The sequence below is a fragment of the Oncorhynchus gorbuscha genome, linkage group LG15 (genome assembly GCF_021184085.1).
Source record: "Oncorhynchus gorbuscha isolate QuinsamMale2020 ecotype Even-year linkage group LG15, OgorEven_v1.0, whole genome shotgun sequence".
Lineage (NCBI taxonomy): Eukaryota > Metazoa > Chordata > Actinopteri > Salmoniformes > Salmonidae > Oncorhynchus > Oncorhynchus gorbuscha.
This window is the reverse complement of record NC_060187.1, coordinates 25,522,194-25,550,119: the sequence shown is the minus strand read 5'-3', so window position 1 is coordinate 25,550,119 and position 27,926 is coordinate 25,522,194. Positions and strand designations below refer to the sequence as shown.

General features: G+C 42.1%; 1 protein-coding gene across 1 annotated transcript in view; it reads right to left on the bottom strand.

The window, feature by feature from the left end:
- LOC123996796 (carboxyl-terminal PDZ ligand of neuronal nitric oxide synthase protein-like) overlaps positions 1 to 27,926 on the bottom strand; it is a 187,309-nt gene that overhangs the window by 53,313 nt on the left and 106,070 nt on the right. The window contains exon 5 of the mRNA XM_046300497.1: positions 16,651 to 16,759. Coding sequence (XP_046156453.1) covers positions 16,651 to 16,759 — 109 coding nt within the window. The remainder of the gene's footprint in view (positions 1 to 16,650; positions 16,760 to 27,926) is intronic.

The following is a 27,926-nucleotide window of genomic DNA, read 5'->3' as shown; positions in this document are numbered from 1 at the left end:
GAGTGAAGGATGCTTTGTTGCGAAATAGGAAGCCAATTCTAGATTTAATTTTGGATTGGAGATGTTTGATGTGGGTCTGGAAGGATAGTTTACAGTCTAACCAGACACCTAGGTATTTGTAGTTGTCCACGTATTCTAAGTCAGAGCCGTCCAGAGTAGTGATGTTGGTCAGGCGGGCAGGTGCAGGCAGCGATTGGTTGAAGAGCATGCACTTAGTTTTACTTGCGTTTAAGAGCAATTGGAGGCCACGGAAGGAGAGTTGTATGGCATTGAAGCTTGCCTGGAGGGTTGTTAACACAGTGTCCAAATAAGGGCCAGAAGTATACAGAATGGTGTCGTCTGCGTAGAGGTGGATCAGAGACTCACCAGCAGCAAGAGCGACCTCATTGATGTATACAGAGAAGAGAGTCGGTCCAGAAATTGAACCCTGTGGCACCCCCATAGAGATTGCCAGAGGTCCGGACCGCAGACCCTCCGATTTGACACACTGAACTCTATCAGAGAAGTAGTCGGTGAACCAGGTGAGGCAATCATTTGAGAAACCAAGGCTGTCGAATCTGCCGATGAGGATGTGGTGATTGACAGAGTCGAAAGAGTCAGAGTCGAAAGCCTTGGCCAGATCAATGAATACAGCTGCCCTGCTCGGTTGCAGCGAGGAATAGCATCGTACTGAGAGTAGCTGCCATTTTATGTTGATTGTGAATAAACATGTGCATTGTTAACCTCTTCAACCTATGGGGGCGCTATGTCATTATTGGATAAAAAACATGCCCGTTTTAAGCGCAATATTTTGTCACGAAAAGATGCTCGACTATGCATATAATTGGCAGCTTTGGAAAGAAAACACTCTGACGTTTTCAAAACTGCAAAGATATTATCTGTGAGTGCCCCAGAAATGATGCTACAGGTGAAACCAAGATGTAACCTCAAACAGGAAATGAGTTGAATTTCTGAAGCTCTGTTTTACTATTGTCTCCTTATATGGCTGTGAATGCGTTCGTTCAAGATGTCTGCAGCATTGTGACGTATTTGTAGGCATATCATTGGAAGATTGGCCATAAGAGACTACATTTGCCAGGTGTCCGCCTGGTGTCCTTTGTCTAAATTGGTGCGCAATTCTCAGTAGCACTCATTTTACCATGCGATACAGAAGGAGAAGCACACTTCCAGGAACGATACATCATTGAAGAGATATGTAGAAAAACACCTTGAGGTTTGATTCTAAACAATGTTTGCCATGTTTCAGTCGATATTATGGAGTTATTTTGGAAAAAGTTTGGCGTTTTTATAACTGAATTTTCGTTTTTTTTTGGTAGCCAAACATGACGCAGAAAACGGAACGATTTCTCCTGCACAAATAATCTTTCAGGAAAACTGAACATTTGCTATCTAACCGAGTCTCCTCATTGAAAACATCTGAAGTTCTTCAAAGGTAAATGATTTATTGAATGTTTTTGCTGGTTTTTGTGAAAATGTTGCCTGGTGATGCTAACGCTAAATGCTAATGCTAAATGCTAACGCTAAATGCTAGTTTTGCTATGGTAGAGAAGCATATTTTTGAAAATCTGAGATGACAGTGTTGTTAACAAAAGGCTAAGCATGAGAGCTAGCATATTGATTTCATTTCATTTGCGATTTTCATGAATAGTTAACGTTGCGTTATGGTAATGGGTTTGAGGCTGTAGTCATGATCCCGGATCCGGGGTGGCTCGACGCAAGAAGTTAATAAGATATTTTGCGGTGTTATTTGTATAATATTTTTTCAAACACTTTATTGCCTGTTGATAAATTGAGTTATGGTTTACTGAGTTAAAGCTTTGTGCTTGACAGTTATATTGAAATTAGTATCTGTTTCAGTGAATTACAGTGTATAATGTTGTGACTTGAATAAGCCTTGTACCCTAAAAATGATCTATTTCCTGTAGATCTGTTGTTCTGTAAAATGTGTTACTTTTGTAAAATATTTGCACTAAAAGTTCTCATTGAGAAAACAAGATCGTATCACTCTCGTGATTAATTCTCCCCTTTTTCAGGGGCGTAACATGTGTGGTGCATGTATGTCTGTGGTCCTGGGTGACTCAGTTGGTAGAGCATGGTGCTTGCGATGCCACGGTTCGATTCCCACGGGGTACCAGTATGAAAATGCATGCACTCACTACTGTAAGTCTCTCTGGATAAGAGCGTCTACTAAATTACATAAATGAACATGATGGATTAGGCCAGGGGTGTCAAACTCATTTCCCCACTGTCAAAATGTGCAAATAATGGTCCTCTAGCTTTGTTTTCAGTGATTATAAGCGAGCTGTACAAAGTCAAGAAACTGTATAATTTCTTCACAGTTTTGATTTTTTTTTGTGGTCATTTTAAAGTATATTGCGTCCACCCCTGTATGTTTGAGACCCTTGGATTAGACAGAGATGGATTGTGACAAGAGTGTGTGACATTGGTAGCATTGCAGTCTGAACGATTGGCTCTCTATTCGGCCGAGCAGAGAGAGGCAGAGGACATTTCCATTCACACACTGCCTTGCGCTCGCACACACTCCCCACACACACAATTTCATTCACACGGCCTTGTCCTTGCACCAGGATTACATTCACAACTGTGTATAATCAATAGCAGGTACAGCACTAGCATTGTTAGCCTTGTTAGAGTCTATACACAGAAAAAATATGAGATTAAAGAACCATTTACGGTGCATTCGGCAAGTACTCAGACGCCTTGTCTTTTTCCACAATTTGTTACGCCTTATTCAAAAATGTATTCAATTATTTTTTCCCCCTCATCAATCTACACACAATACCCCATAATGACAAAGCAAAACAGGTTGACATTTTTGCAAATGTATTAAAAATAAAAATATAAAATGTGCATAAGTATTCAGACATTTTACTCAGTACTTTGTTGAAGCACCTTCGGCAGCAATTACAGCCTCAAGTCTTCTTGGGTATGACCCTACAAGCTTGGCACACCTGTACTTGGGGAGTTTCCATTCTTCTCTGCAGATCCTCTCAAACTGTCAGGTTGGATTGGGAGCGTCGCTGCACAGCTATTTTCAGGTCTCTCCAGAGATGTTTGATCGGGTTCAAGTCTGGGCTCTGGCTGGGCCACTCAAGGACATTGAGACTTGTCCCAAAGCCACTCCTGCGTTGACTTGGATTTGTGTTTAGGTTCGTTGTCCTGTTGGAAGGTGAACCATCGCCCCAGTCTGAGGTCCTGATCGCACTGGAGCAGGTTTTCATCAAGGATCTCTCTGTACTTTGCTCTGTTCACCTATCCCTCAATCCTGACTAGTCTCCCAGTCCCTGCTGCTGAAAAACGTCCCCACAGCATGATGCTGCATTTAGGTGCCTTTTGGCAAACTCCAAGCAGGCTGTCATGTGCCTTTTACTGAGGAGTGGCTTCCGTCTGGCCACTCTACCATAGACGCCTGATAGGTGGAGTGCTGCAGAGATGGTTGTCCTTATGGAAGGTTCTCCCATCTACACAGAGAAACTATGTAGCTCTGTCAAAGTGACCATCGGGTTCTTGGTCACCTCCCTGACCAAGGCCCTTCTCCCCCGAGTGCTCAGTTTGGCCGGGTGGCCAGCTCTATGAAGAGTCTTGGTGGTTCCAAACTTCTTCCATTTAAGAATGATGGAGGCCACTGTATTCTTTGGGAGCTTCGAAACCACATACATTTTTTGGTACCCTTCCCCAGATCTGTGCCTCGACACAATCCTGTCGCGGAGCTCTACGGACAATTCCTTCGACCTCATGGCTTGGATTTTGCTCTGACATGCACTGTCAACTGTGGGACCTTATAAAGACAGGTGTGTGCCTTTCCAAATCATATCTAATCAATTGGATTTACATTACATTTACATTTAAGTCATTTAGCAGACGCTCTTATCCAGAGCGACTTACCACAAATGGGCTCCAATAAAGTTGTAGAAACATCTCAAGGATGATCAATGGAAACAGGATGCACCTGAGCTAAATGTCTAGTCTCATAGCAAAGAGTCTGAATACTGTAAATAAGGTATTTCTGTTTTTTATTTTTAATACATTTGCAAAAATTTCTAAAAACATGTTTTTACTTTGTCATTATGGGATATTGCGTGTAGATTGATAATGGAAAACAATAAATTAATCCATTTTAGAATAAGGCTGTAACGTAAGAAAATTAAAATGTATATATAAAGTTGAAGTCGGAAGTTTACATACACTTAGGTTGGAGTCATTAAAACAAATTTTTCAACCACTCCACAAATTTCTTGTTAACAAATTAGAGTTTTGGCAAGTCAGTTAGGAAATCTACTTTGTGCATGACTAAGTTGTTTCACTTAAAATTCACTGTGTCACAATTCCAGTGGGTGAGAGGTTTACATTTACTAAGTTGACTGTGTCTTTAAACAGCTTGGAAAAGTCCAGAAAATTATGTCATGGCTTTAGAAGCTTCGGATAGGCTAATTGACATCATTTGAGTCAATTGGAGGAGTACCTGTGGATGGATTTCAAGGCCTACCTTCAAACTCAGTGCCTCTTTGCTTGACATCATGGGAAAATCAAAAGAAATCAGCCAAGACCTTAGAAAATAAATGGTAGACCTCCACATGTCTGGTTCATCCTTGGGAGCAATTTCCAAATGCCTGAAGGTACCATGTTCGTCTGTACAAACAATAGTACGCAAGTATAAACACCACAGGACCACGCAGTCGTCATACCGCTCAGGAAGGAGACGCGTTCTGTCTCCTAGAGATGAACGTAATTTGGTGCGAAAAGTGCAAATCAATCCCAGAACAACAGCAAAGGACCTTGTGAAGATGCTGGAGGAAACAGGTACAAAAGTATCTATATCCACAGTAAAACGAGTCCTATATCAACATAACCTGAAAGGCCGCTCAGCAAGGAAAAAGCCACTGCACCAAAACTGCAAGAAAACAGCCAGATTACGGTTTGCAACTGCACATGTGGACAAAGATCATACTTTTTGGAGAAATGCCCTCTGGTCTGATGAAACAAAAATATAACTATTTGGCCATAATGACCATTGTTATGTTTGGAGGAAAAAGGGGGAGACTTGCAAGCCGAAGAACACCATCCCAACCATGAAGAACAGGGGCAGCATCATGTTGTGTGGGTGCTTTGCTGCAGGAGGGACTGGTACACTTCACAAAATAGATGGCATCATGATGGAAAAAATAGGTGGATACATTGAAGCAACATCTCAAGACATCAGTCAGGAAGTTAAATCGTCGTCGCAAATGGGCCTTCCAAATGGACAATGACCCCAAGCATACTTCCAAAGTTGTTGCAAAATGGCTTAAGAACAACAAAATCAAGGTATTGGAGTGGTCATCACAATGTCCTGACCTCAATCCTATAGAAAATTTGTGGGCAGAACTGAAAAAGCGTGTGCGAGCAAGGAGGCCTACAAACCTGACTCATGTACACCAGCTCTGTCAGGAGGAATGGGCCAAAATTCACCCAACTTTTTGTCGAAAGCGTGTGGAGGGCTACTCTAAAAGTTTGACCCAAGTAAAACAATTTAAAGGCAATGCTACCAAATACTAATTGAGTGTATGTAAACTTCTGACCCACTGGGAATCAGATGAAAAAAAAAGCGGAAATAAATCATTCTCTCTACTATTATTATTTCACATTCTTAAAATGACGTGGTGATCCTAACTGACCTAAGACAGGGAATTTGTACTCTGATTAAATGTCAGGAATTGTGAAAAACTGAGTTTAAATGTATTTCGCTAAGGTGTATGTAAACTTCCGCCAACCAACTGTCAGTGTGGCAGGTAGCCTAGTGGTTAGTGTTGGATTAGTAACCAGAAGGTTGTAAGATCAAATCCCTCAGCTGACAAGGTAAAACAAAAAGGTAATTTCCCCCCTGAACAAGGCAGTTAACCCAATGTTCCTCAGCCATCTTTGAAAATAACAATTTGTTCTTAACCTACTTGTCTATTTAAATAAACATTTTAAAAAATATATAATAGTTATCTAGTTTTTTTATGTATAGTTTTTCACAATTCCTGACATTTAGCTTCTTCCAAAATCAAGCATTCACTTGGCAACAGCAGAGAATCCCGTTCTGGATTAAGAGCCTTGCTGCCTAATATTTGTTTTGTACAACCAGCAAACTGAGTAGCATTTTTGAGTTACTTCTACACTTGTATCTATTAGATAAGAAACTGTACAAAATGTTTGCAATGTGCTTAACATTTAGTTAGCATTCTCTGTGGAATTTGACATGTACTTGTTAGAATTACTAACCTTTGGATTACAGAGTATCAGTGGGGTTTGAAAACGGAGCCAGTACCGGTATTACAGAATATCCCGGAATGGCACAAGGTCGGTATGAAGGTATGACAATTTGGATACCGCCCAAACCTAATGACAACACAAGAGGACGGTGGTTGAACCAACTTGCAAGTAGCCTACCAATAAGCACATACTTTTTCAAAGTATTAAGGTAAGCAAAGGTGATTATTTTATTAAAATATATGAAGCCAAAGCCATAGGCTAGACAAATAAGTTGAAATATTAGCAGAATTTGAACATGTTTGTGAGCTAGCTACTTTAAGTCACCCTTTCAAGCTAGCCAGCTAACTCTTTCAATTACAAATGATTTGTTATTGTGGGATATTTGAAATAGAGCTACAGACCCAGTCTGACATTGGCAATGAGCTAATTGATACTTTTATTTCAGTATGGAGTCAATTGAATGCTCTGTATTTCAGTATGTTTCAGTATGCATAAAATATTTTGAATAAATGATGTCTTCATTTTGGCAGATTATCTGTTTTTTTCTCCTTCTTCTCTGGAACCAGTCAGGCAACAACCCATACTGTTCTGCCCAGCCGCTAAGGAGTTGGACTTGTGGTAACCCATACTGTTCTGCCCAGCCGCTAAGGAGTTGGACTTGTGGTAACCCATACTGTTCTGCCCAGCTGCTAGGGAGTTGGACTTGTGGTAACCCATACTGTTCTGCCCAGCCGCTAGGGAGTTGGACTTGTGGTAACCCATACTGTTCTGCCCAGCCGCTAGGGAGTTGGACTTGTGGTAACCCATACTGTTCTGCCCAGCCGCTAGGGAGTTGGACTTGTGGTAACCCATACTGTTCTGCCCAGCCGCTAGGGAGTTGGACTTGTGGTAACCCATACTGTTCTGCCCAGCCGCTAGGGAGTTGGACTTGTGGTAACCCATACTGTTCTGCCCAGCCGCTAGGGAGTTGGACTTGTGGTAACCCATACTGTTCTGCCCAGCCGCTAGGGAGTTGGACTTGTGGTAACCCATACTGTACTACCCAGCCGCTAGGGAGTTGGACTTGTGGTAACCCATACTGTTCTGCCCAGCCGCTAGGGAGTTGGACTTGTGGTAACCCATACTGTTCTGCCCAGCCGCTAGGGAGTTGGACTTGTGGTAACCCATACTGTACTGCCCAGCCGCTAGGGAGTTGGACTTGTGGTAACCCATACTGTTCTGCCCAGCCGCTAGGGAGTTGGACTTGTGGGCAGTTTGAATTATGGGCCAGGCGCTGGAAAGAAATGGGTGGAATTGATCTCACAACTGGAGGGCTGCTGGGTTCATATCCTCAAAACATTCCCTTACCGTTGGGCCCTTGAGCAAGGTCCTTAATCCCAACAACATCCAGGAGCGCTGGAAGACACATTTTTGTTGTTCTCTATAACTAATGGACAAAGATGTATTGTATTGAAGTCAGCCAGAGTTGATGTGGGCCATCATTCAAACAAAGAGATGCCTCTCTGCTGGCCACCAGTGCATATTTACAAACTATGCTTGCATATAATGACAATACAGTCCAAAAACCTATGCTGTTATTATTAGTCCATTATTTAATTGTTTATGAAATTATATTCTTAGCTAAAAATGCCATTTATTAATGGCAACATTCAGTGTTCTACATGGAACCATTTTGGTTCAGTGAAGAACTTTAAGGGTTACCATATGTGAAGCAAGCGACAGAACCCTTTTTGGTTCTATAAGGATTTGTCACGCCTTGGTCATTGTATTTTGTGTTTTTGGTATATGTTTGGGTAGGCCAGGGTGTGACATGGGTTTATATGTTGTGTTTCGTATTGGGGTTTGTATTAATTGGGATTGTGTATGATTAGGGGTGTGTCTAGTTAGGCTTGGCTGCCTGAGGCGATTCCCAATTGGAGTCAGGTGATTCTCGTTGTCTCGGATTGGGAAGCGTATTTAGGTAGCCTGAGTGCGCGTTGTATTTTGTGGGTGAATGTACCTGTCTCTGTGTAGTAGTCACCAGATAGGCTGTAATTAGTTTCACGTTCCGTTCTGTTGTTTTTGTATTTAGATTCAGTTATATCATGTACCGCGATTATCTTCATTAAAGTCATGAGTAACCTACACGCTGCATTTCGGTCTGACTCTCTTCATTCAACAGACGGACGATGATACAGGATTTTATTTTTTGGAAGAGTGTAGCCCAGATTAAGGACCAGCAGCACGAACATTGTTAGCACCATTTGCCTTGTTAGTCATTAGCCCATATTAAGTACCAGCGGTACTACCATCGTTAGCATTGTTAGAGTTGTAAACCCAGATAAAGGACCAGCAGTAGAACAGCCCCCTAAAGTTAGTGTGTCATAATGACTCTCTCAGTCTCTCCAACTGCCAAGCCTTTGTTCTGAGTCAAGGTGTTTTCCCTCCAATTCAGCATGCCAATTAACAGCCATTATAGCTCAACAGTTTCTCAGACAGTCATTAAAACAGACAGGGCTGGGGTGCAACTGTGACTGCTCTGAACAATGGCAGGGGGAATGACTAAGAGGATGTCTTTGAAGATTAATTATCAGATGAATTAATTTGTAAAATGTAGCCAGATTGGTGAGTATTTGCATGGTCAAATAATGTTAGCCACCTGCTGGCTCAGTATCCTGGGTGATGGACGCCCAAAGCTATGCCACTTGGCCCATGCCAGGGCCCGTGTCTGAGACTGGCAGAGAGTGGCAACTGGCAATGGATAAGAAGGACACACACACAAGTCAGTCTCCCATTAGTCTAGGCCTCTGGTCTCTAATGAGTTTCCCCCTGCAGGTCTCCCCCTCGTTTAACTGTCTGTGATGGAGACTGCCTCGTTAATTACACTGCTTTAAACTGTCCACAGGAGGACAGCTTGAGAGGAGGGAGGAATTTATGTGTATTTATTAAAATGTATTCAAAAGGGAAATCCCATTGAGACCAAGGCCACTTTTACAAGGGAGCCCTGCACACAATCATACAAATTCCCAATATTTACAATTCCAATGCAATAAAGCATTTATGAAAAGTAACTTACAAAAGTTATGAAGTCATGAAAAACAAACATTCCTTAATAAAATAACATTTACATTTACATTTAAGTCATTTAGCAGACGCTCTTATCCAGAGCGACTTACAAATTGGTGCATTCACCTTATGACATCGAGTGGAACAGTCACTTTACAATAGTGCATCTAAATCTTAAAGGGGGGGGGGGTGAGAGGGATACTTATCCTATCTTATCCTAATCAACCAGCTGTCTGAACTGCCCTAGCGGCACCAACACATCCAACTTTAGAGAGTCCAGGAGAAGGAGGAATGGAGAGAGACAATAACAGAAAAAGGGATAGGGATCAGTGTTGCCAACTCATTTTCAGGGGAAGTTGCTAGGGGCCTGTCGATTTGTTGCTAAAAGTAGCTAAATGACATTGTGATGTCATTTCGTGATGCCGTCATTACGTAGAATACACAATAACGTTACTCAAATTGACTGGCCAGCTCGGTGAAAAATATGATTTGACATTTGTTTGTTTATTATCACATATTTTATTTGTAAAAGTAATATAAACACATTTTATATGATCAGATGTTTTTATTTTTAAACACAAGACATTGAATTATTGAACATTTACACATTACCCATTATTGAACAATTACATTTGAATTATTTTCTTTTTGACTAGTAAACCTACACATTCTGAACAATTATAGTTTGAAGCAGAGTATTGGTAGTTAGTTAACATGCTACCTAACTGATCAACAATAGGTACAAGCTAATAATAAGGTATATATGCTATCTGATTGACTAGGCAGCTCTCTCCAGGTTGTTGTGCTGCTTGGCTGGCTAGCTGCTCAATGGTTTCCTCCAGATATTGCCACTGTTCTCACACACACTGCAGTACACACTGCCACCATCAGCTGTGTGTCTCCACCAGTTCCAGAAAGTCCACTCCTTGCATACGTACTGTAAATATGATGAATCATAGATTGGCAAGGAAATCCTCTTCATCTTCACTGTCCAACTGCATTGCCACGGAGCTGGAACCAGCAGAAGAGGATGGAGTGGCCTTAAAGCTGTATGCTGCTGTGGTGCCAAACTGCTGTAGAACTTCACTTGGTAGTTTATGCTGGTAACAGGTATCACCAGCCAGCTTCCTTCCATACTGCACCAGGAGTATGGATTTGAGAGTGTGCAGTGACATTCAATTTCTTAACCACACTCATTTGGCTGTAAAGCCGTTCAACCTCCGCATTTGACTGTGGCAAGGAGAGGGCAGCGAGTGCAGCTTTGCACAGTTCTTCAAATGGATTTGACCCGGAAGAGTCCGTGTAGTCACATACTTCACTCCAAAACTCGACTGTATTTTCAGTGAATCCCACCTAAACAGAAAAGGTACCCAAGGCATAGAGATTGACGGAGATGTCCATCAATGGAATCCTTCAGGACATCAGTTTTTGCCATAGAGTTGAATACTCTGCTGCAAATTGATGTTAAGAGGTGGACCAGATTGTCAAAAAGCTTGACAGGAACCGTTTGCTCTCCCTCAAATGACTTCACTGCAACTTGTAAGTCGGACAGGTTTGATTTCAAGAATGTCAGGTAGACATAGTTGGTCTTGTCCATGTACATGGCGTGGAGCACATCCACCATGTATCAATGCTCACTGGCCTTGGTCACCTCAAAGTGGAGCTTCAATTCTTCCCACTGGCTCAATATACGAGTTACCAGAGGCTCAATGGATAGCCAACGTGTGGCACACACTTTGGTGATCTGCAGGAGTTTCTGGCCACAATTAATGGTAACATACACTGCTTTGTACGCCTCGTGCCGTTTTGGGGAAATCAAAAACCAGTTGTAGGTTTTCCTGATTAAGTACTCAACGCTCCTAGGGATGGTTTCTTGGATGCTGCACTGACAGCCAATTGTAAATAATAGCACACACAGCAGATGAGTACCAAATTGGGCAATGCACATTCTTCCTTTAAAATCTTGTGCACCCCGTTGTGCACCCCAGTCATCACGGAAGCATTATCAGTGCCAATACCCTGAAGATTCTCTTTTTTAAGGTTACACTTCTGAAGAAACTCAACTTCCGCCTTTGCTATTGATCTGGCATTGCCCCGCTCCAATTCAACCAACCCAAGAAATATGGACACAATGGTTCTTTTTTTAGCACTGAAATACCGAATCGCCACACCCAGGTATTTCGAGACACTGACATCAATGGACTCATCCAAAAGGAGACTGAACTTCTCATCCCCCACATCTGATGTTACACTTTTCAGAAAATAAGGAGCCAGTACTCCCCTAATCATTTCTATGCACTTGGTGCATTTGGAAGTTTGTTGCTGCTACAGAATCTGAAAACGCAGCTTTGCAAGCCATACCTAAATGGTTGCATGCTAGCAGCGAACAATGCTCCGCAATGGCCATTGTCATAGTAGCTTCTGCGTTTTTGCAGTTCTCCACTTTCTTAACCAACTGTGGTAATGTAGACTGCGTTGTGGGGTTGTATGGTTTTGATTTATTTATATGCTTTGCTGTTGCACAATGTATTTTGATGTCATACGTTTTTGCAAGCATATCTGATTTGAAGTACGCACAGTATGCCCGACAGTATGGTGATACTTCCGGCGCCGACTGAGATGGCCGACTGAGATGCCCGCCTCGCTTCGCGTTCTTAGGAAACTATGCAGTTTTTTGTTTTTTTTACGTGTTATTTCTTACATTAGTACCCCGGGTCATCTTAGGTTTCATTACATACAGTCGAGAAGAACTACTGAATATAAGATCAGCGTCAACTCACCATCAGTACGACCAAGAATATGTTTTCCGCGACGCGGATCCTGTGTTCTGCCTTACAAACAGGACAACGGAATGGATCGCATGCAGCGACCCAAGAAAATGACTCCGAAAAAGAGGGAGACGAGGCGGTGTTCTGGTCAGACTCCGAAAAAGGGCACATCGCGCACCACTCCCCAGCATTCTTCTTGCCAATGTCCAGTCTCTTGACAACAAGGTTGACGAAATCCGAGCAAGGGTGGCATTCCAGAGGGACATCAGAGACTGCAACGTTCTCTGCTTCACGGAAACATGGCTTACTGGGAAGACGCTATCCGATGCGGTGCAGCCAACGGGTTTCTCCACGCATCGCGCCGACAGAAACAAACATCTCTCTGGTAAGAAGAGTGGCGGGGGCGTATGCCTCATGACTAACGGGACATGGTGTGATGAAGGAAACATACAGGAACTCAAATCCTTTTGTTCACCTGATTTAGAATTCCTCACAATCAAATGTAGACCGCATTATCTTCCAAGAGAATTCTCTTCGATTATAATCACAGCCATATATATCCCCCCCCAAGCAGACACATCGATGGCTCTGAACGAACTTTATTTAACTCTTTGCAAACTGGAAACCATTTATCCGGAGGCTGCATTCATTGTAGCTGGAGATTTTAACAAAGCTAATCTGAAAACAAGACTCCCTATATTTTATCAGCATATCGATTGCGCAACCAGGGGTGGTAAAACCTTGGATCATTGTTACTCTAACTTCCGCAACGCATATAAGGCCCTGCCCCGCCCCCCTTTCGGAAAAGCTGACCACGACTCCATTTTGCTGATCCCTGCCTATAGGCAGAAGCTAAAACAAGAGGCTCCCACGCTGAGGTCTGTCCAACGCTGGTCAGACCAAGCTGACTCTACACTCCAAGACTGCTTCCATCACGTGGACTGGGACATGTTTCGTATTGCGTCAGATGAAAATATTGAGGAATACGCTGATTCGGTGTGCGAGTTCATTAGAACGTGCGTCGAAGATGTCGTTCCCATAGCAACGATAAAAACATTCCCAAACCAGAAACCGTGGATTGATAATAATAATAATATAATAATAATTGATGGCAGCATTCGTGTGAAACTGAAAGTGTGAAACTGAAAGCGCGAACCACTGCTTTTAATCAGGGCAAGGTGTCTGGTAACATGTCCGAATATAAACAATGCAGCTATTCCCTCCGCAAGGCTATTAAACAAGCTAAGCGTCAGTACAGAGACAAAGTGGAGTCTCAATTCAATGGCTCAGACACAAGAGGCATGTGGCAGGGTCTACAGTCAATCACAGACTACAAGAAGAAACCCAGCCCAGTCACGGACCAGGATGTCTTGCTCCCAGGCAGACTAAATAACTTTTTTGCCTGCTTTGAGGACAATACAGTGCCACTGACACGGCCTGCAACGAAAACATGCGGTCTCTCCTTCACTGCAGCCGATGTGAGTAGAGACATTTAAACGTGTTAACCCTCGCAAGGCTGCAGGCCCAGACGGCATCCCCAGCCGCGCCCTCAGAGCATGTGCAGACCAGCAGGCCGGTGTGTTTACGGACATATTCAATCAATCCCTATACCAGTCTGCTGTTCCCACATGCTTCAAGAGGGCCACCATTGTTCCTGTTCCCAAGAAAGCTAAGGTAACTGAGCTAAACGACTACCGCCCCGTAGCACTCACTTCCATCATCATGAAGTGCTTTGAGAGACTAGTTAAGGACCATATCACCTCCACCCTACCTGACACCCTAGACCCACTCCAATTTGCTTACCGCCCAAATAGGTCCACAGACGATGCAATCTCAACCACACTGCACACTGCCCTGACCCACCTGGACAAGAGGAATACCTATGTGAGAATGCTGTTCATCGACTACAGCTCGGCATTCAACACCATAGTACCCTCCAAGCTCGTCATCAAGCTCGAGATCCTGGGTCTCGACCCCGCCCTGTGCAACTGGATACTGGACTTCCTGACGGGCCACCCCCAGGTGGTGAGGGTAGGCAACAACATCTCCTCCCCGCTGAACCTCAACACGGGGGCCCCACAAGGGTGCGTTCTGAGCCCTCTCCTGTACTCCCTGTTCACCCACGACTGCGTGGCCACGCTCGCCTCCACCTCAATCATCAAGTTTGCGGACGACACAACAGTGGTAGGGCTTGATTACCAACAACGACGAGACGGCCTACAGGGAGGAGGTGAGGGCCCTCGGAGTGTGGTGTCAGGAAAATAACCTCACACTCAACATCAACAAAACTAAGGAGATGATTGTGGACTTCAGGAAACAGCAGAGGGAACACCCCCCTATCCACATCGATGGAACAGTAGTGGAGAGGGTAGCAAGATTTAAGTTCCTCGGCATACACATCACAGACAAACTGAATTGGTCCACTCACACTGACAGCATCGTGAAGAAGGCGCAGCAGCGCCTCTTCAACCTCAGGAGGCTGAAGAAATTTGGCTTGTCACCAAAAGCACTCACAAACTTCTACAGATGCACAATCGAGAGCATCCTGGCGGGCTGTATCACCGCCTGGTACGGCAACTGCTCCGCCCTAAACCGTAAGGCTCTCCAGAGGGTAGTGAGGTCTGCACAACGCATCACCGGGGGCAAACTACCTGCCCTCCAGGACACCTACACCACCCGATGTTACAGGAAGGCCATAAAGATCATCAAGGACATCAACCACCCGAACCACTGCCTGTTCACCCCGCTATCATCCAGAAGGCGAGGTCAGTACAGGTGCATCAAAGCTGGGACCGAGAGACTGAAAAACAGCTTCTATCTCAAGGCCATCAGACTGTTAAACAGCCACCACGAACATTGAGTGGCTGCTGCCAACACACTGTCATTGACACTGACCCAACTCCAGCCACTTCAATAATGGGAATTGATGGGAAATGATGTAAATATATCACTAGCCACTTTAAACAATGCTACCTTATATAATGTTACTTACCCTACATTATTCATCTCATATGCATATGTATATACTGTACTCTACATCATCGACTGCATCCTTATGTAATACATGTATCACTAGCCACTTTAACTATGCCACTTTGTTTACTTTGTCTACATACTCATCTCATATGTATATACTGTACTCGATACCATCTACTGTATGCTGCTCTGTACCATCACTCATTCATATATCCTTATGTACATATTCCTTATCCCCTTACACTGTGTATAAGACAGTAGTTTTGGAATTGTTAGTTAGATTACTTGTTGGTTATCACTGCATTGTCGGAACTAGAAGCACAAGCATTTCGCTACACTCGCATTAACATCTGCTAACCATGTGTATGTGACAAATACAATTTGATTTGATTTGAATCATCCCCAATTACTGGCTCCAGACACAATTTTAAGTCAGGTAGACTCCCACTCTTTTCTGTACAATTTTGATTGAGACATGTTAATTGATGTTGTAAGTTCTGTTCAAGATCAAACATTTGTGACCAACTACATTCATTGAGTTTGTCTCGTTGAACGCATACTACTGCTGCTGCAGTCAGCCAACAATGATTTGCAGTTTGCTGAAATTGCTGCTGACCTGCTGTTGCCTGTGCACGCGCTGAGCGCCTGCTGTTGACGTCACTCACAATGCACTTTTGCAGCCAGGCACGTGTGTTGTGACTGAGTGTGTGACAGAGGATATAAAAAAAAATTGTCATTTAGAGGGAAATGCGTGCATTTGAGTCTGAGTCACTTTTCAAAAGTTGATAAATGTTCCAAATACATTTTTAAAAGTGTCTAAATTTGTTGCTAGGTGCTGTTTGAAATACGAAGTTGCCAGGGTTGTCTGAAAAGTTGCTAAATCTAGGAACAAAATTGCTAAGTTGGCATCAATGATAGGGATAGAGAGAGAGAGATATCTTAATGGGCTAACTGGACCAAACGTGGAGAGGTGTGTCTGTGTGCAATGGTAATGGAAATTCTCTAAGGATTTCAGGTTCCCAATCTCAATTGTTCTAAAATGCTGTTTGACTTGTGGTGTCTGGCCTTTTTCACTGTTGATCTGTGAATTTCTTTAAGAGACAAATAACTTGAAACCAAAAATATTCCCTGTTCTCTCTGTCTCTAATATGAGCAGGTCTTGTAGAGGTAGAATAAAGTACAGCCATGGGCCTATAACACTTCATCACTGTGAATATCAGTGTAAAAGCTGTGTGTGTGTGTGTGCGCGCGCACATGCTTGGCATAGTTGATAGGGGGGGCAACGAGTGAAAGTGTGTGAGAGCGAGTGTGTGTGTGTGTGTGTGTGTGTGTGTGTGTGTGTGTGTGTGTGTGTGTGTGTGTGTGTGTGTGTGTGTGTGTGTGTGTGTGTGTGTGTGTGTGTGTGTGTGTGTGTGTGTGTGTGTGTGTGTGTGTGTGTGTGTGTGTGTGAGAGAGGGTAAGATAGAGTGTAAATGTGTGAATTCCTTTGCTCCATTTAGCACACATTACTGGACTTGGCTTAGTAATGTCAATGGGACTGTGGATAACCTTACGCTGCAAGAGAGGCGAGAGAGAGCAAAAGAGAAAGTGTGTTTAGGTTTCTCACCTTCTTCTTGGACTTGAAGACGTTACAACGGAAGATGTTACTCTGTCCGTCTCTGGCGATGTAGCTGAAGATCTTCAGGTCCTGGGAGTCATGAGACACATAGAAGATCCTACAGGACAGAAACAGAGGAAATAGATACACAACCAAAAGTAACCATAGAGGAGGGACACTCAGGGCTGAACAATAACTCAATCTGTTTGTGCAACTCAACCTTCACGCAAACATCTGATTAACGTGGATGACAGCTGACTAATTCAAAACAGAACTACTATGCCAAAAAGAAGTGTACTATATTGTTTTGTATTGAGACTATAGGCCGTTTACATCATGGCATTTATTTGTTTTATTCAACAAAGCTAGCCCAGTCAAATAAAGCCTTTCTCTGCTTTGAGGTTCCTATTAAACTCTGTGTAACACTGACCCGTAACGCTGCCGTGTAAACTACAATTCAAGCGGAAAATTGTTCTAATTGCTCTTTAAATGCTAGACGTCAATAAACATCACACACACACATTATTACACAAGAACACACACACACACACTCACACAAACACCCCTAAAACACAAATCAGAGGTCAGCTACTGCGGTGAGAGAAAATAAACACAACCTTTAATTAAGAACTGTGTGTGTGTGTCACGCCAGGGGCCTAGCTGACGTCCAATGACCTCTTGATGGCTGCAGTGCGTTATGTCCCTGCCTACTCTACACTATGAAGTTCTTCACACTTAGCTTCTCGCAAAAATACCCTCCCCTACACATACACGGCAGGGTGGCCTAGTGGTTAGGGGGCAGCAGGGTATCCTAGTGGTTAGAGTGTTGGACTAGTAACCGAAAGGTTGCAAGATCGAATCCTTGAGCTGACAAGGTAAAAATATGTTGTTCTGCCCCTGAACAAAGCAGTTAACCCACTGTGCCTGGGCCGTTATTGAAAGTAAGAATTTGTCTGGTTAAATAAAAATACACTGAGTGTACAAAACATTAGGAACTAGAGGTCGAACGATTAATCGTAATGGCCAATTAATTAGGGCCGTTTTCATAACAATCGGAAATCGGCATTTTTGGGCGCCGATTTTCAGATGATTATATATTTTTTTATACCTTTTATTTAACTAGGCAAGTCAGTTAATAACACATTCTTATTTTTAATGACTGCCTAGGAACAGTGGGTTAACTGCCTTGTTCAGGGGCAGAACAACAGATTTTCACCTTGTCAGCTCAGGGGTTCCAATCTTGCAACCGCATAGTTAACTAGTCCAACGCTCTAATCATTGCACTCCACAAGTAGCCTGCCTATTACGCGAATGCAGTAGAAGCCAAGGTAAATTGCTAGCTAGCTAGCATTAAACTTATCTTATAAAAAACAATCAATCATAATCACTAACTAACTAACTACTAACTACTAATCCAGTTTAGCAGGCAATACTAACCAGGTGTGTCATTTCTCTTGCGTTCATTGCACGCAGAGTCAGGGTATATGCAACAGTTTGGGCTGCCTGGCTCATTGCGAACTCATTTTACGTAATTATGACATAACATTGAAGGTTGTGCAATGTAACAAGAATATTAAGACTTAGGGATGCCACCCGTTAGATAAAATACAGAACGGTTCCATATTTCACTGAAATAATAAAGGTTTTGTTTTCGAAATAATCGTTTCCGGATTCGATCATATTAATGACCAAAGGCTCGTATTTCTGTGTGTTATAATGTTATAATTAAGTCTGATTTGATAGAGCAGTCTGACTGAGCAGCAGCAGGCCCGTAATCATTCATTCAAACAGCACTTTTGTGCGTTTTGCCAGCAGCTCTTTGCAAGCACAGCACTGTTTATGACTTCAAGCCTATGAGCCTAATGGCTGGTGTAACCAATGTGAAATGGCTAGCTAGTTAGCTGGGTGTGCGCTGATACTGTTTCAAACGTCACTAGCTTTTAGATTTGGAGTAGTTATTCCGCGCGGCTTTTGTGGAGCGGTGGGTAACGATGCTTCGAGGGTGGCTGTTGTCGATGTGTTCCTGGTTCGAGCCCAGGTAGGGGCGAGGATGGGGACTGAAGCTATACTGTTACACTGGCAATAATATAGTGCCTATAAGAACATCCAATAGTCAAAGGTATATGAAATACAAATGGTATAGAGAGAAATAGTCCTATAAATACTATATTAACTACAACCTAAAACCTCTTACTTTGGAATATTGAAGTCTCATGTTAAAAGGAACCACCAACTTTCACATGTTCTCATGTTCTGAGCAAGGAACTTAAACGTTAGCTTTCTTACATGGCACACATTTTTACATGGCACATATTACTTTCTTCTCCAACACTTTGTTTTTGCATTATTTAAACCAAATTGAACATGTTTCTGTCACGCCTTGGTCTTAGTATTTTGTGTTTTCGTTTATTATTTGGTCAGGCTAGGGTGTGACATGGGTTTATTTTGTTGTATTTCGTATTGGGGTTTTGTAGTTATTGGGATTGTGGCTGAGTAGGGGTGTTGCATAGGCTTGGCTGCCTGAGGCTGTTCTCAATCAGAGTCAGGTGATTCTCGTTGTCTCTGATTGGGAACCGTATTTAGGTAGCCTGGGTTTGTACTTTTGTATTTCTGTGGGTGATTGTTCCTGTCTCTGTGTAGTGTTCACCAGATAGGCTGTAATTAGTTTTCACGTTCCGTTTGTTGTTTTGTATTTGTATGTATCTTCATTCATTAAGAGGCGGATTTCGGTCCGACTCTCTTTCGACAAGCAACCCGTTACAGTTGTTGTTTTGTATTTGTATGTATCGCGATTCATTCATTAAAGAACATGAGTAACAACCACGCTGCATTTCGGTCCGACTCTCTTTCGACAAACGAAGAACGCCGTTACAGTTTCATTATTTATTTGAGGCTAAATTTATTTTATTGATGTTTTATATTAAGTTAAAATAAGTGTTAATTCAGTATTGTTGTAATTGTCATTATTACAGATCAAATAAAAAATAAAAATCGGCCGATTTAATCGGCAGCGGATTTTTTTTGGCATCCAATAATCGGTATCGGTGTTGAAAAATCATAATCGGTCGACCTCTATTAGGAACACCTTCCTAATATTGACTTGGACCCCCTTCTGCCCTCAGAACAGCCTCAATTCATCGGGCATGGATTCTACAAGGTGTTGAAAGTGTTCCACAGAGATGTCGACCCCCATCCTTCCCACAGTTGTGTCAAGTTGGCAGGATGTTCTTTGGGTGGTGGACCATTGTTGTGTTTGAAAAACCCAGCAGCGTTGCAGTCCTTGACAAACTCAAACCGGTGCAGCTGGCACCTAATACAATTCCCGTTCAAAGGCACTTACATCTTTTGTCATGCCCATTCACTCTCTGAATGGCACACATACACAATACGTCTTAACTTTCTCAAGGCTTACAAATCTTTCTTTAACATGTCTCCTCCCCTTCATCTACACTGACTGTGGTGGATTTAGCAAGTGACATCAATAAGGGATCATAGCTTTCACCTGGATTCACCTGGTCAGTCTATGTCAGGGAAAGAGCAGGTGTTCCTAATGTTTTGTACACTCAGTGTATTACTGCAATTTAAAACTTGCGAACTTGTCACTTCTCGACCGCTATCTCCGGAGGTAAAGCACAACACTCTCCTGACAGTTGCTAAGCAGGACAGTGTAAACAGAATTGTCTTGTTGAGCCAACACTCTTTCAGTACATTTAAAAAAAAATAGCAGAGTAATGTTTTTGAAACAGCTGAAATGTACATCATTTTACTTATTTTTGAGACTTGATTTATTGAGTTTTTACCTGAAACTGTAGTAACAGCCTGTAACATTATGAAATTGTCGCCGTAGCTTTAAATCTTGACAGTGATTTTTTGTTTTTGCTTCACTGCACTGAGCCACTGATGTCCAGGCAAGATGCAACTCCCCCTGGGATTGATCAACATTTTCAGTCGCAATTTGCTTTATATAACGACTTCCATCATTGTCTTGCATCAGATAGCGTGTCGATTTCTGCTTCATATCTCGCAAAGAGTAATGGGATAGACCAAAAGTAGTCCTGCTACAATAGGCTGCCATAACATTCAAACATATTACCTTTTTATTTCTATTTAACCTTTATTTTAACAGGGAAGACATATTGAGACCTAGGTCTCATTTCCAAATAAGCCCTTGTATAATACAATATACACTGACCAAAAATACAAATGTAACATGCAACAACTTCAATGATTTTACTGAGTAACAGTTCATATGAGGAAATCAGTCAATTTAGATAAATTCATTAGGCCCTAATCTATGGATTTCACATGACTGGGAATACATATATGCATCTATTTGTCACAGATACTTTAAAAACAGGTAGAGGCCACTCAGTACCTGGTGTGACCACCATTTGCCTCATGCAGTGTGAAATCCTGTTTCTGAGCTCTACGGACAATTCCTTCCACCTCATCGCTTGGTTTTTGCTCTGACATGCACTGTCAACTGTGGGACCTTATATAGACAGATGTGTGCCTTTCCAAATAATTTCCAATCAATTGAATTTACCTCAGGTGGACTCCAGTCAAGTTGTAGAAATTTCTCAAGGATGATTAATGGAAACAGGATGTACTTGAGCTTAATTTCGAGTCTTATACTTATGTCTGAATACTTAAGTAAATAAGGTATAAAAAAGTAAATAAAAATACAATTATTTCGCTTTGTCATAATGGGTTATTGTGCGTAGATTGATGAGGAAAATAATTAATTGAATCCATTTTAGAACGTAACAAAATGTGGAAAAAATCAAGGGGTCTGAATACTTTCACTCTATGGTGTCATTTCATGGGCTGTGAATAATACGGAGTGTTGCTGGCCTTTTACTCCAAACATTCCATTGGCACCCGAATCACATCATATGTTCTTACTGCATTACAGAAAACGCGCTAACCAAACAACAATGCAGGGCATGCTCACTGAATTAATGGGCAACTACACCATAAAAAAAAAAAAAGTTTAGATTTTTCCCAGACCTCAAAAGTCATCCCCTGATGTAGTGTAAGAATTGTTGTGAACACATAAAATCTAATTGTTGTTTTTCTACTCAAAAAGTGTACAAAAAAACAGAAAATAATGGGGGAAATCCGAAACCTGGAAACGGAATTAGGAAAGAAAACAGAAGTAGGCAAAACATTGTAATTGATTGTAAAAGGCCCAACGTTTTTTTCTGTGCATGACTACACTTTAGAGTGTGTGTCATCCTCCGACACAGCATTTTGGGGGAAGTTGAGGTCAGGTCCAATATTGACTATGCACCCAAGAGGGAAAGAGGTTGGGCCATCCTAGAAATGTTTTAGTGAAATATAATATATAACATTTTAGCAGACTTCCACAGTCATGCATGACTACATTTTTACGTAAGGGTGGTCCCGGGAATCAAACCCAATATCCTGGCATTGCAATGCTCTACCAAGATGAAGGACAGGGTTATAAATGATTTGTGAAGCCTCAACATAATATGATTTATAAGGCCTTTATTAAGGGGTGCTTATGCAACCCTTTATAAAGCACAGGTTTATTTCATATTTGACATACTGGGTTATGTCACATTTGACATGGTGGGTGGTTATATGTCACACAGTTATGCCACATTTATGAACCCTTTATAAAGCATGACATACGTTATTGATAACTTGTAACACATAGTTTGTGCTTACTGGCTAGCTAGTGGCTACTGTGATATTTATGGTCAATTTGAGCAGTGGACCAAGAATGTTGTGTTGCTAGCCACAATAAAAAGTACGGCAAGGATGTAATGTGAAAAGTAGAAATCTCCTCAGACTCTCCTTCATCTCTCGTAGTGGGAAAAGGGCCTATGCTTCACCATGCCCATGGTGATGTAGGTAGATGGTGTGGTGATTAGCACAGCGAGTGTGACAAAGACAGGGAGGATACACAAACACACACACACATTTTTAATTGTTTAACAATTTTCTGGTTACTACATGTTTCCTTTTGTGTTATTTCATAGTTTTGATGTCTTCAATATTATTCTACAATGTAGAAAATAGTAAAGATAAAGATAAAAGCCTTGAATGAGTAGGTGTGTCCAAACTTTTGACCAGTACTGTATATTTCCACACTATAAGGTTGGATTAATACTGTGCAATTGTGAAAAGGATGATAATGCCCTTTATTGTAAGAACAATTTGAAAGAAATTCATGAAATTTCAGCCTGTTTTGGTGGGATGGAGTTTTGGCTTGCCTTGCGACATCACCAGGTAGGTTATAAGTTAATAGACCAATAACAAAGAGAGTTTCAAACCGCTCTGCCTGCCAATAACAGCTCATTTTTCGGTTACATATGCATCCCATTAGGGCCCTCAGACCACTCCCAGACAGCTAGTGAAATTCTTGCTTGAGAAATTCCTCTTTGCTAAAGAGCAATTTGTTTCTTTCTGACAATATTCATTTACAAACAATCACAGCAACGTACTTAATTGTTACCCAGAATTGATTTGATATTAAGATTTAAACAGCTGCATTGGACCTTTAAAGATAAAATTATCTCTCTTCTTCAGCTGATCTGATACACATCGATCTCCCACCAAGACACTGGCTTTCATGTAGAGGTGGAGAGGAGAGGGAGGAAAAAGTACTTGCCCAGAAGCTTTAAGGAAGGTGGGTTAAGACTAAGATTTTAACTGCTGCCAGAAAATGTGAGCTCGCTGTTCTGAGAAATCTCCGGGTATTCTTTAAACGACAGACAGATACATGTACATCAACACTAAACAACAGATAAATCAACACTGTGCCAAACTCTGCCTCAAAAACCTCTACAGTCTACACACCAATACCAACAGCAGCAGATGGATCTAGATTTAACATCTGTCACCAGACAAAGGAACACAAGATATGTCTATATAAAGCATAGAAAGACACCAGCCTTACTGTGTGTGTGTGTGTGTTAGATAGGGATGCACTGGAGCCTGACAGGTAAATTAAAACTTGTGTCTCAGTGGGGGGTGTGTCAACAAGAGAGACGGAGGGAGAGATGGTGGGAGGAAAGAGGAGATGGACGGAGAGAGAACATTGGACAGGGTACTCCCCTGTCCACCTAATGAAAGCAGTCATTGTCTTCACCCCCCCCCCACCCCCCCCTACACACCTTAAAAGCATTTAGTAATTAGTTCAAGGCCCTTTTAACTTTTGAAACCTTCTTTGCTCGACCCAGTGCTTCGTAGAGGATGAAAAAAACATAATTTGCTGAGGCAACATCAGTTTTAATACACATACACACACACACACGCACGCAGCCACCCACCCACACGCACAAATACAAACACACACACACCACTTTTAATACCGTGATAGCCCAGTAGGAGACAGGTTGATATAATGTCACAGTAATTTATGTGATGCGTTTTAGCTTGGCTTTGTTTACTCTGATTAATATCTGCTATGAAATGTGCTGCCGATATATCAGATGCTAAGAGGCCACAGCATTCTGTCATCACACACACATACACACACACACACCCCCACGCATGCTCTGAGAGAAAGATAGGAGAGAGAGCGAAAGAGAGAGTAAGAAAAATACAGTAAATTAGTGACAACATTTGATCAAGAGTAGCAGCAGCGTAAAAAGAGGGGTTGGGGGGACACACACACTTTGCATATATGATAAACAGAGAGTAGCAGCAGCGTAAAAAGAGGGTTTGGGACACACACACAATGCAAATAGTCCGGGTAGCCATTTGATTACCTGTTCAGGAGTCTTATGGCTTGGGGGTAAAAACTGTTGAGAAGCCTTTTTGTCCTAGACTTGGCACTCCGGTACTGCTTGTCATGCGGTAGTAGAGAGAACAGTCTATGACTGGGGTGGCTGGGGTCTTTGACAATTTTTAGGACCTTCCACTGACACTGCCTGGTATAGATGTCCTGGATGGCAGAGAGCTTAGCCCCAGTGATGTACTGGGCCGTACGCACTACCCTCTGTAGTGCCTTGCGGTCAGAGGCCGAGCAATTGCCGTACCAGGCAGTGATGCAACTAGTCAGGATGCTCTCAATGTTGCAGCTGTAGAACCTTTTGAGGATCGCAGGACCCAGGACCAATACGTTATATAGTCAAATATGGTACACCGCCCAGTCCTATGTTCTAAGATATTATTCCTCAGAGGAAAAGACCGGTAGCCTCGTTACTTTTATAGCCTTGTTACTGTATATAGCCTGTCTTTTTACTGTTGTTTTATTTCTTTACCTAACTAGTGTTCACCTAATATATTTTTTACACTATTGGTTAGAGCCTGTAAGTAAGCATTTCACTGTAAGGTCTACTACACCTGTTGTATTCGGCGAATGTGACAAATAAACTTTGATTTGATTTATTGATGCATGGACCGGTTTGGGTTTTAACTTTACTTTCTATAACGGTATTTTAAAGTTTGGTTTGTTAAATGTGATATGCCGTGTGTAACGTCCATTTTGATTGTTTACACACTTGAGTCATCCCTCTCCGCTCTCTCCATGCCGCTTTTTACAAAGACCTAGCCCCACCCCCGTCACTCTAGGAGCAAATTTGTTGTTGCTTGACCACTAGACACTTGTGTTCAGTCTGCAGGGTCAATGCAGCACATGCAACAATGACAACAATGTTGTTTCCACTTTGCTTGTTAATATAAATTCACAAATGTTCTATAAATACACTGTTAGTTTGTGCTTCTTACATTGTTAACAGCTAGTTTGTCTTTTCTTCAAGTTCTTTAAATCGTGTTAGCCACTAATGCTAATCTGTATTTAGCTGGCTAGCTGACATTTTCATTTGTTGTGTTGTCAAACACTGTATCCAAAGTGCCCACTATTACTTATCATTTAACTATAGAATTAAAATAAACATTATATTTCCATGATTCCAACAGTTCACCCAAGTGTTTTGATCTAAATCGCAATTGCGACGTTTGATTAAAAATAAGGCCTACGTGGTAGTGTGGAAATGATCTTAAATGAGTGCAGAAAATGCAGGAAATTATTTTTGATTGAAGTTGAATTGAACAATATAAAACTATCTGAATAGAGAAAGCCCTGAATTAAATCATTTAGAATGTATGTGTTGCCACCCTAGGGTGAAACACACTACTCATGAAGTAAAACTTAAAACTTGTATTACTCAATAACATCAAATACAGTCAAATACCATCATGCCGTAAATAAATAGAAAAATACAGTGATATATTTTGTCTATTTCGCCCAGTCCTACAACAACATCATAAAAGATGAGTGTGAACTAAAGTTGAAGACTGTTGTTTTAGCTTTGTTTCCGTCTCTTTTGTCCCTTGTGAAGATAAGAGGTGAAAGTACGTGGAGTACATCTGGCCATGGAGTCCAAGTGTCAGCCCAAAATCTGACTCCATACGCTGTCAGTGGAGCGTAAGCGGAAACTATATATTATCGATTGATTGTACGTTGGCTAATAGGACCGATGGTAAAGGTAGATTACCCTCACGGACAAGGCAACCGGACCGCCGTCAAGGATACCTCCATCTTTTCCTCCTGCGAATGACGAGGATGTGGGCCTTGTCAGGTGTCTGGAGTAAATCCTTCCTGTTCGACTCGTTGAAGAAGAAGCAGAATTCCTCCAGTACGGGGTGAGTAATCACTGCCATAATATCAAGAAGCTCTTTTCGGTCATAAGACAGTGGCAGAAACAAAATGTACAAAATCAGTTACAAATAACATACACAATAGCACGATTGGTTACGGGACCGTAAAATGGCGGCCATCTCCATCGGCGCTATTATTGAGCATAGAACCGGCGTATTAGGATTCAATTATAGTCCTGTATTGACGCTTTGCCTGTTTGTTGGCTCGTCTGATGTTATAGAGGGATTTCTTATAAGCGTCCGGATTAGTTTACCACTCCTTGAAAGCGGTAGCTCTAGCCTTTAGCTCATTGCGGCTGTTGCCTGTAATTCATGGCTTCTGGTAGGGGTACGTATGGTCACTGTGGGGACGATGTCGTCAATGCACTTATACTGAAGCCGGTGACTGATGTTGTAAACTCCTCAAATTATAGGATGAATCCCGGAACATATTCCCAATCTGTGCTAGCAAAACAGTCCTGTAGCTTAGCATCTGCTTCATCAGACCACTTCAGTATTGAACGCGTCACTGGTACTTCCTGTTAGAGTTTTGGCTTGTAAGCAGGAGGATAGAGTTATGGTCTGATTTGACAAAGGGAGGCCGTGGGAGAGCCTTGTATGCGTTTCTGTGTGTGGATTAAAGGTGATCTAGAATTGGCGCCTGTAGTTGTACAGGTGACATGTTGGTAAAAATGAGGTAAAACAAATTTCAGTTTCCCCGCATTAAAATCATCGGCCACAAGAAACGCTGCCTCTGAATGTGCATTTTCTTGTTTTCTTATGGCCCTATGCAGTTTGTTTATTGTGGTCTTCGTGGCAGCATTGTTTTGTGATGGTAAATAGACCGCTACGAAAAATATAGATGAAAACGCTCTTGGTAAATAGAATACTTCTTGACAAGCTGCAGACTATACTACCTCAGGAGAGCAAAAATTTGAGACTTCGTGCACAAGCTGTTGTTAAGAGATATACACCCCTCCCCCGTCGCTTTACCAGAGTCTACAGTCCGGTCTTGACGATGCTTGGAAAAACCAGCAAGATGTATATTCATGTCCTTGTTCAGTCACGACTCTGAGAAACATAGGATATTACAGTTTTTCAAGTCCCGTTGATAAGCTAGTCTCGAAGAGAGCTCCTCCAGTTTGTTCTTCAGTGATAGCACGTTTGCCAATAGAACAGAGGGCAATGGCGGTCTATTTGCTCGCCGATGTAGTCTTGTCAGGGTGCCGGCTCGCCTGCGTGTCTTTCGCAGACGCTTTCCCCCTTGAGTCCCGGGTATTAGGGCTTGGTCCGAAGTAAGCAGAACATCCAGAGCTGCCATCTCATTGAAGTAGACATTTTTAATCCAAATCGAGGTTAGTGATCACTGTTTAATGTCCAGAAGCTGTTTTTGGTCATGAGAAATGATGGCAGAGACATTATGTACAATTTTTTTTATTAAGATAAGCGTAAAAAAAACACAAAATAGCTGAATTGGTCAGGAGCCCATAAGACGGCTGCTATCCACTGCAGCGTCATCTCAGCAGCCACTTCTTTTGAACTTTAGTAGCTACTTAGAATTTGCATTCTCCCTGTTAATTAGTGATAGTCACAGTGATGCACAAACTAGGCCTATTTGAAAGATCCCCTGTCCGCATTTACATGCCAGATTCAGTAGCTTGAAAATCCCC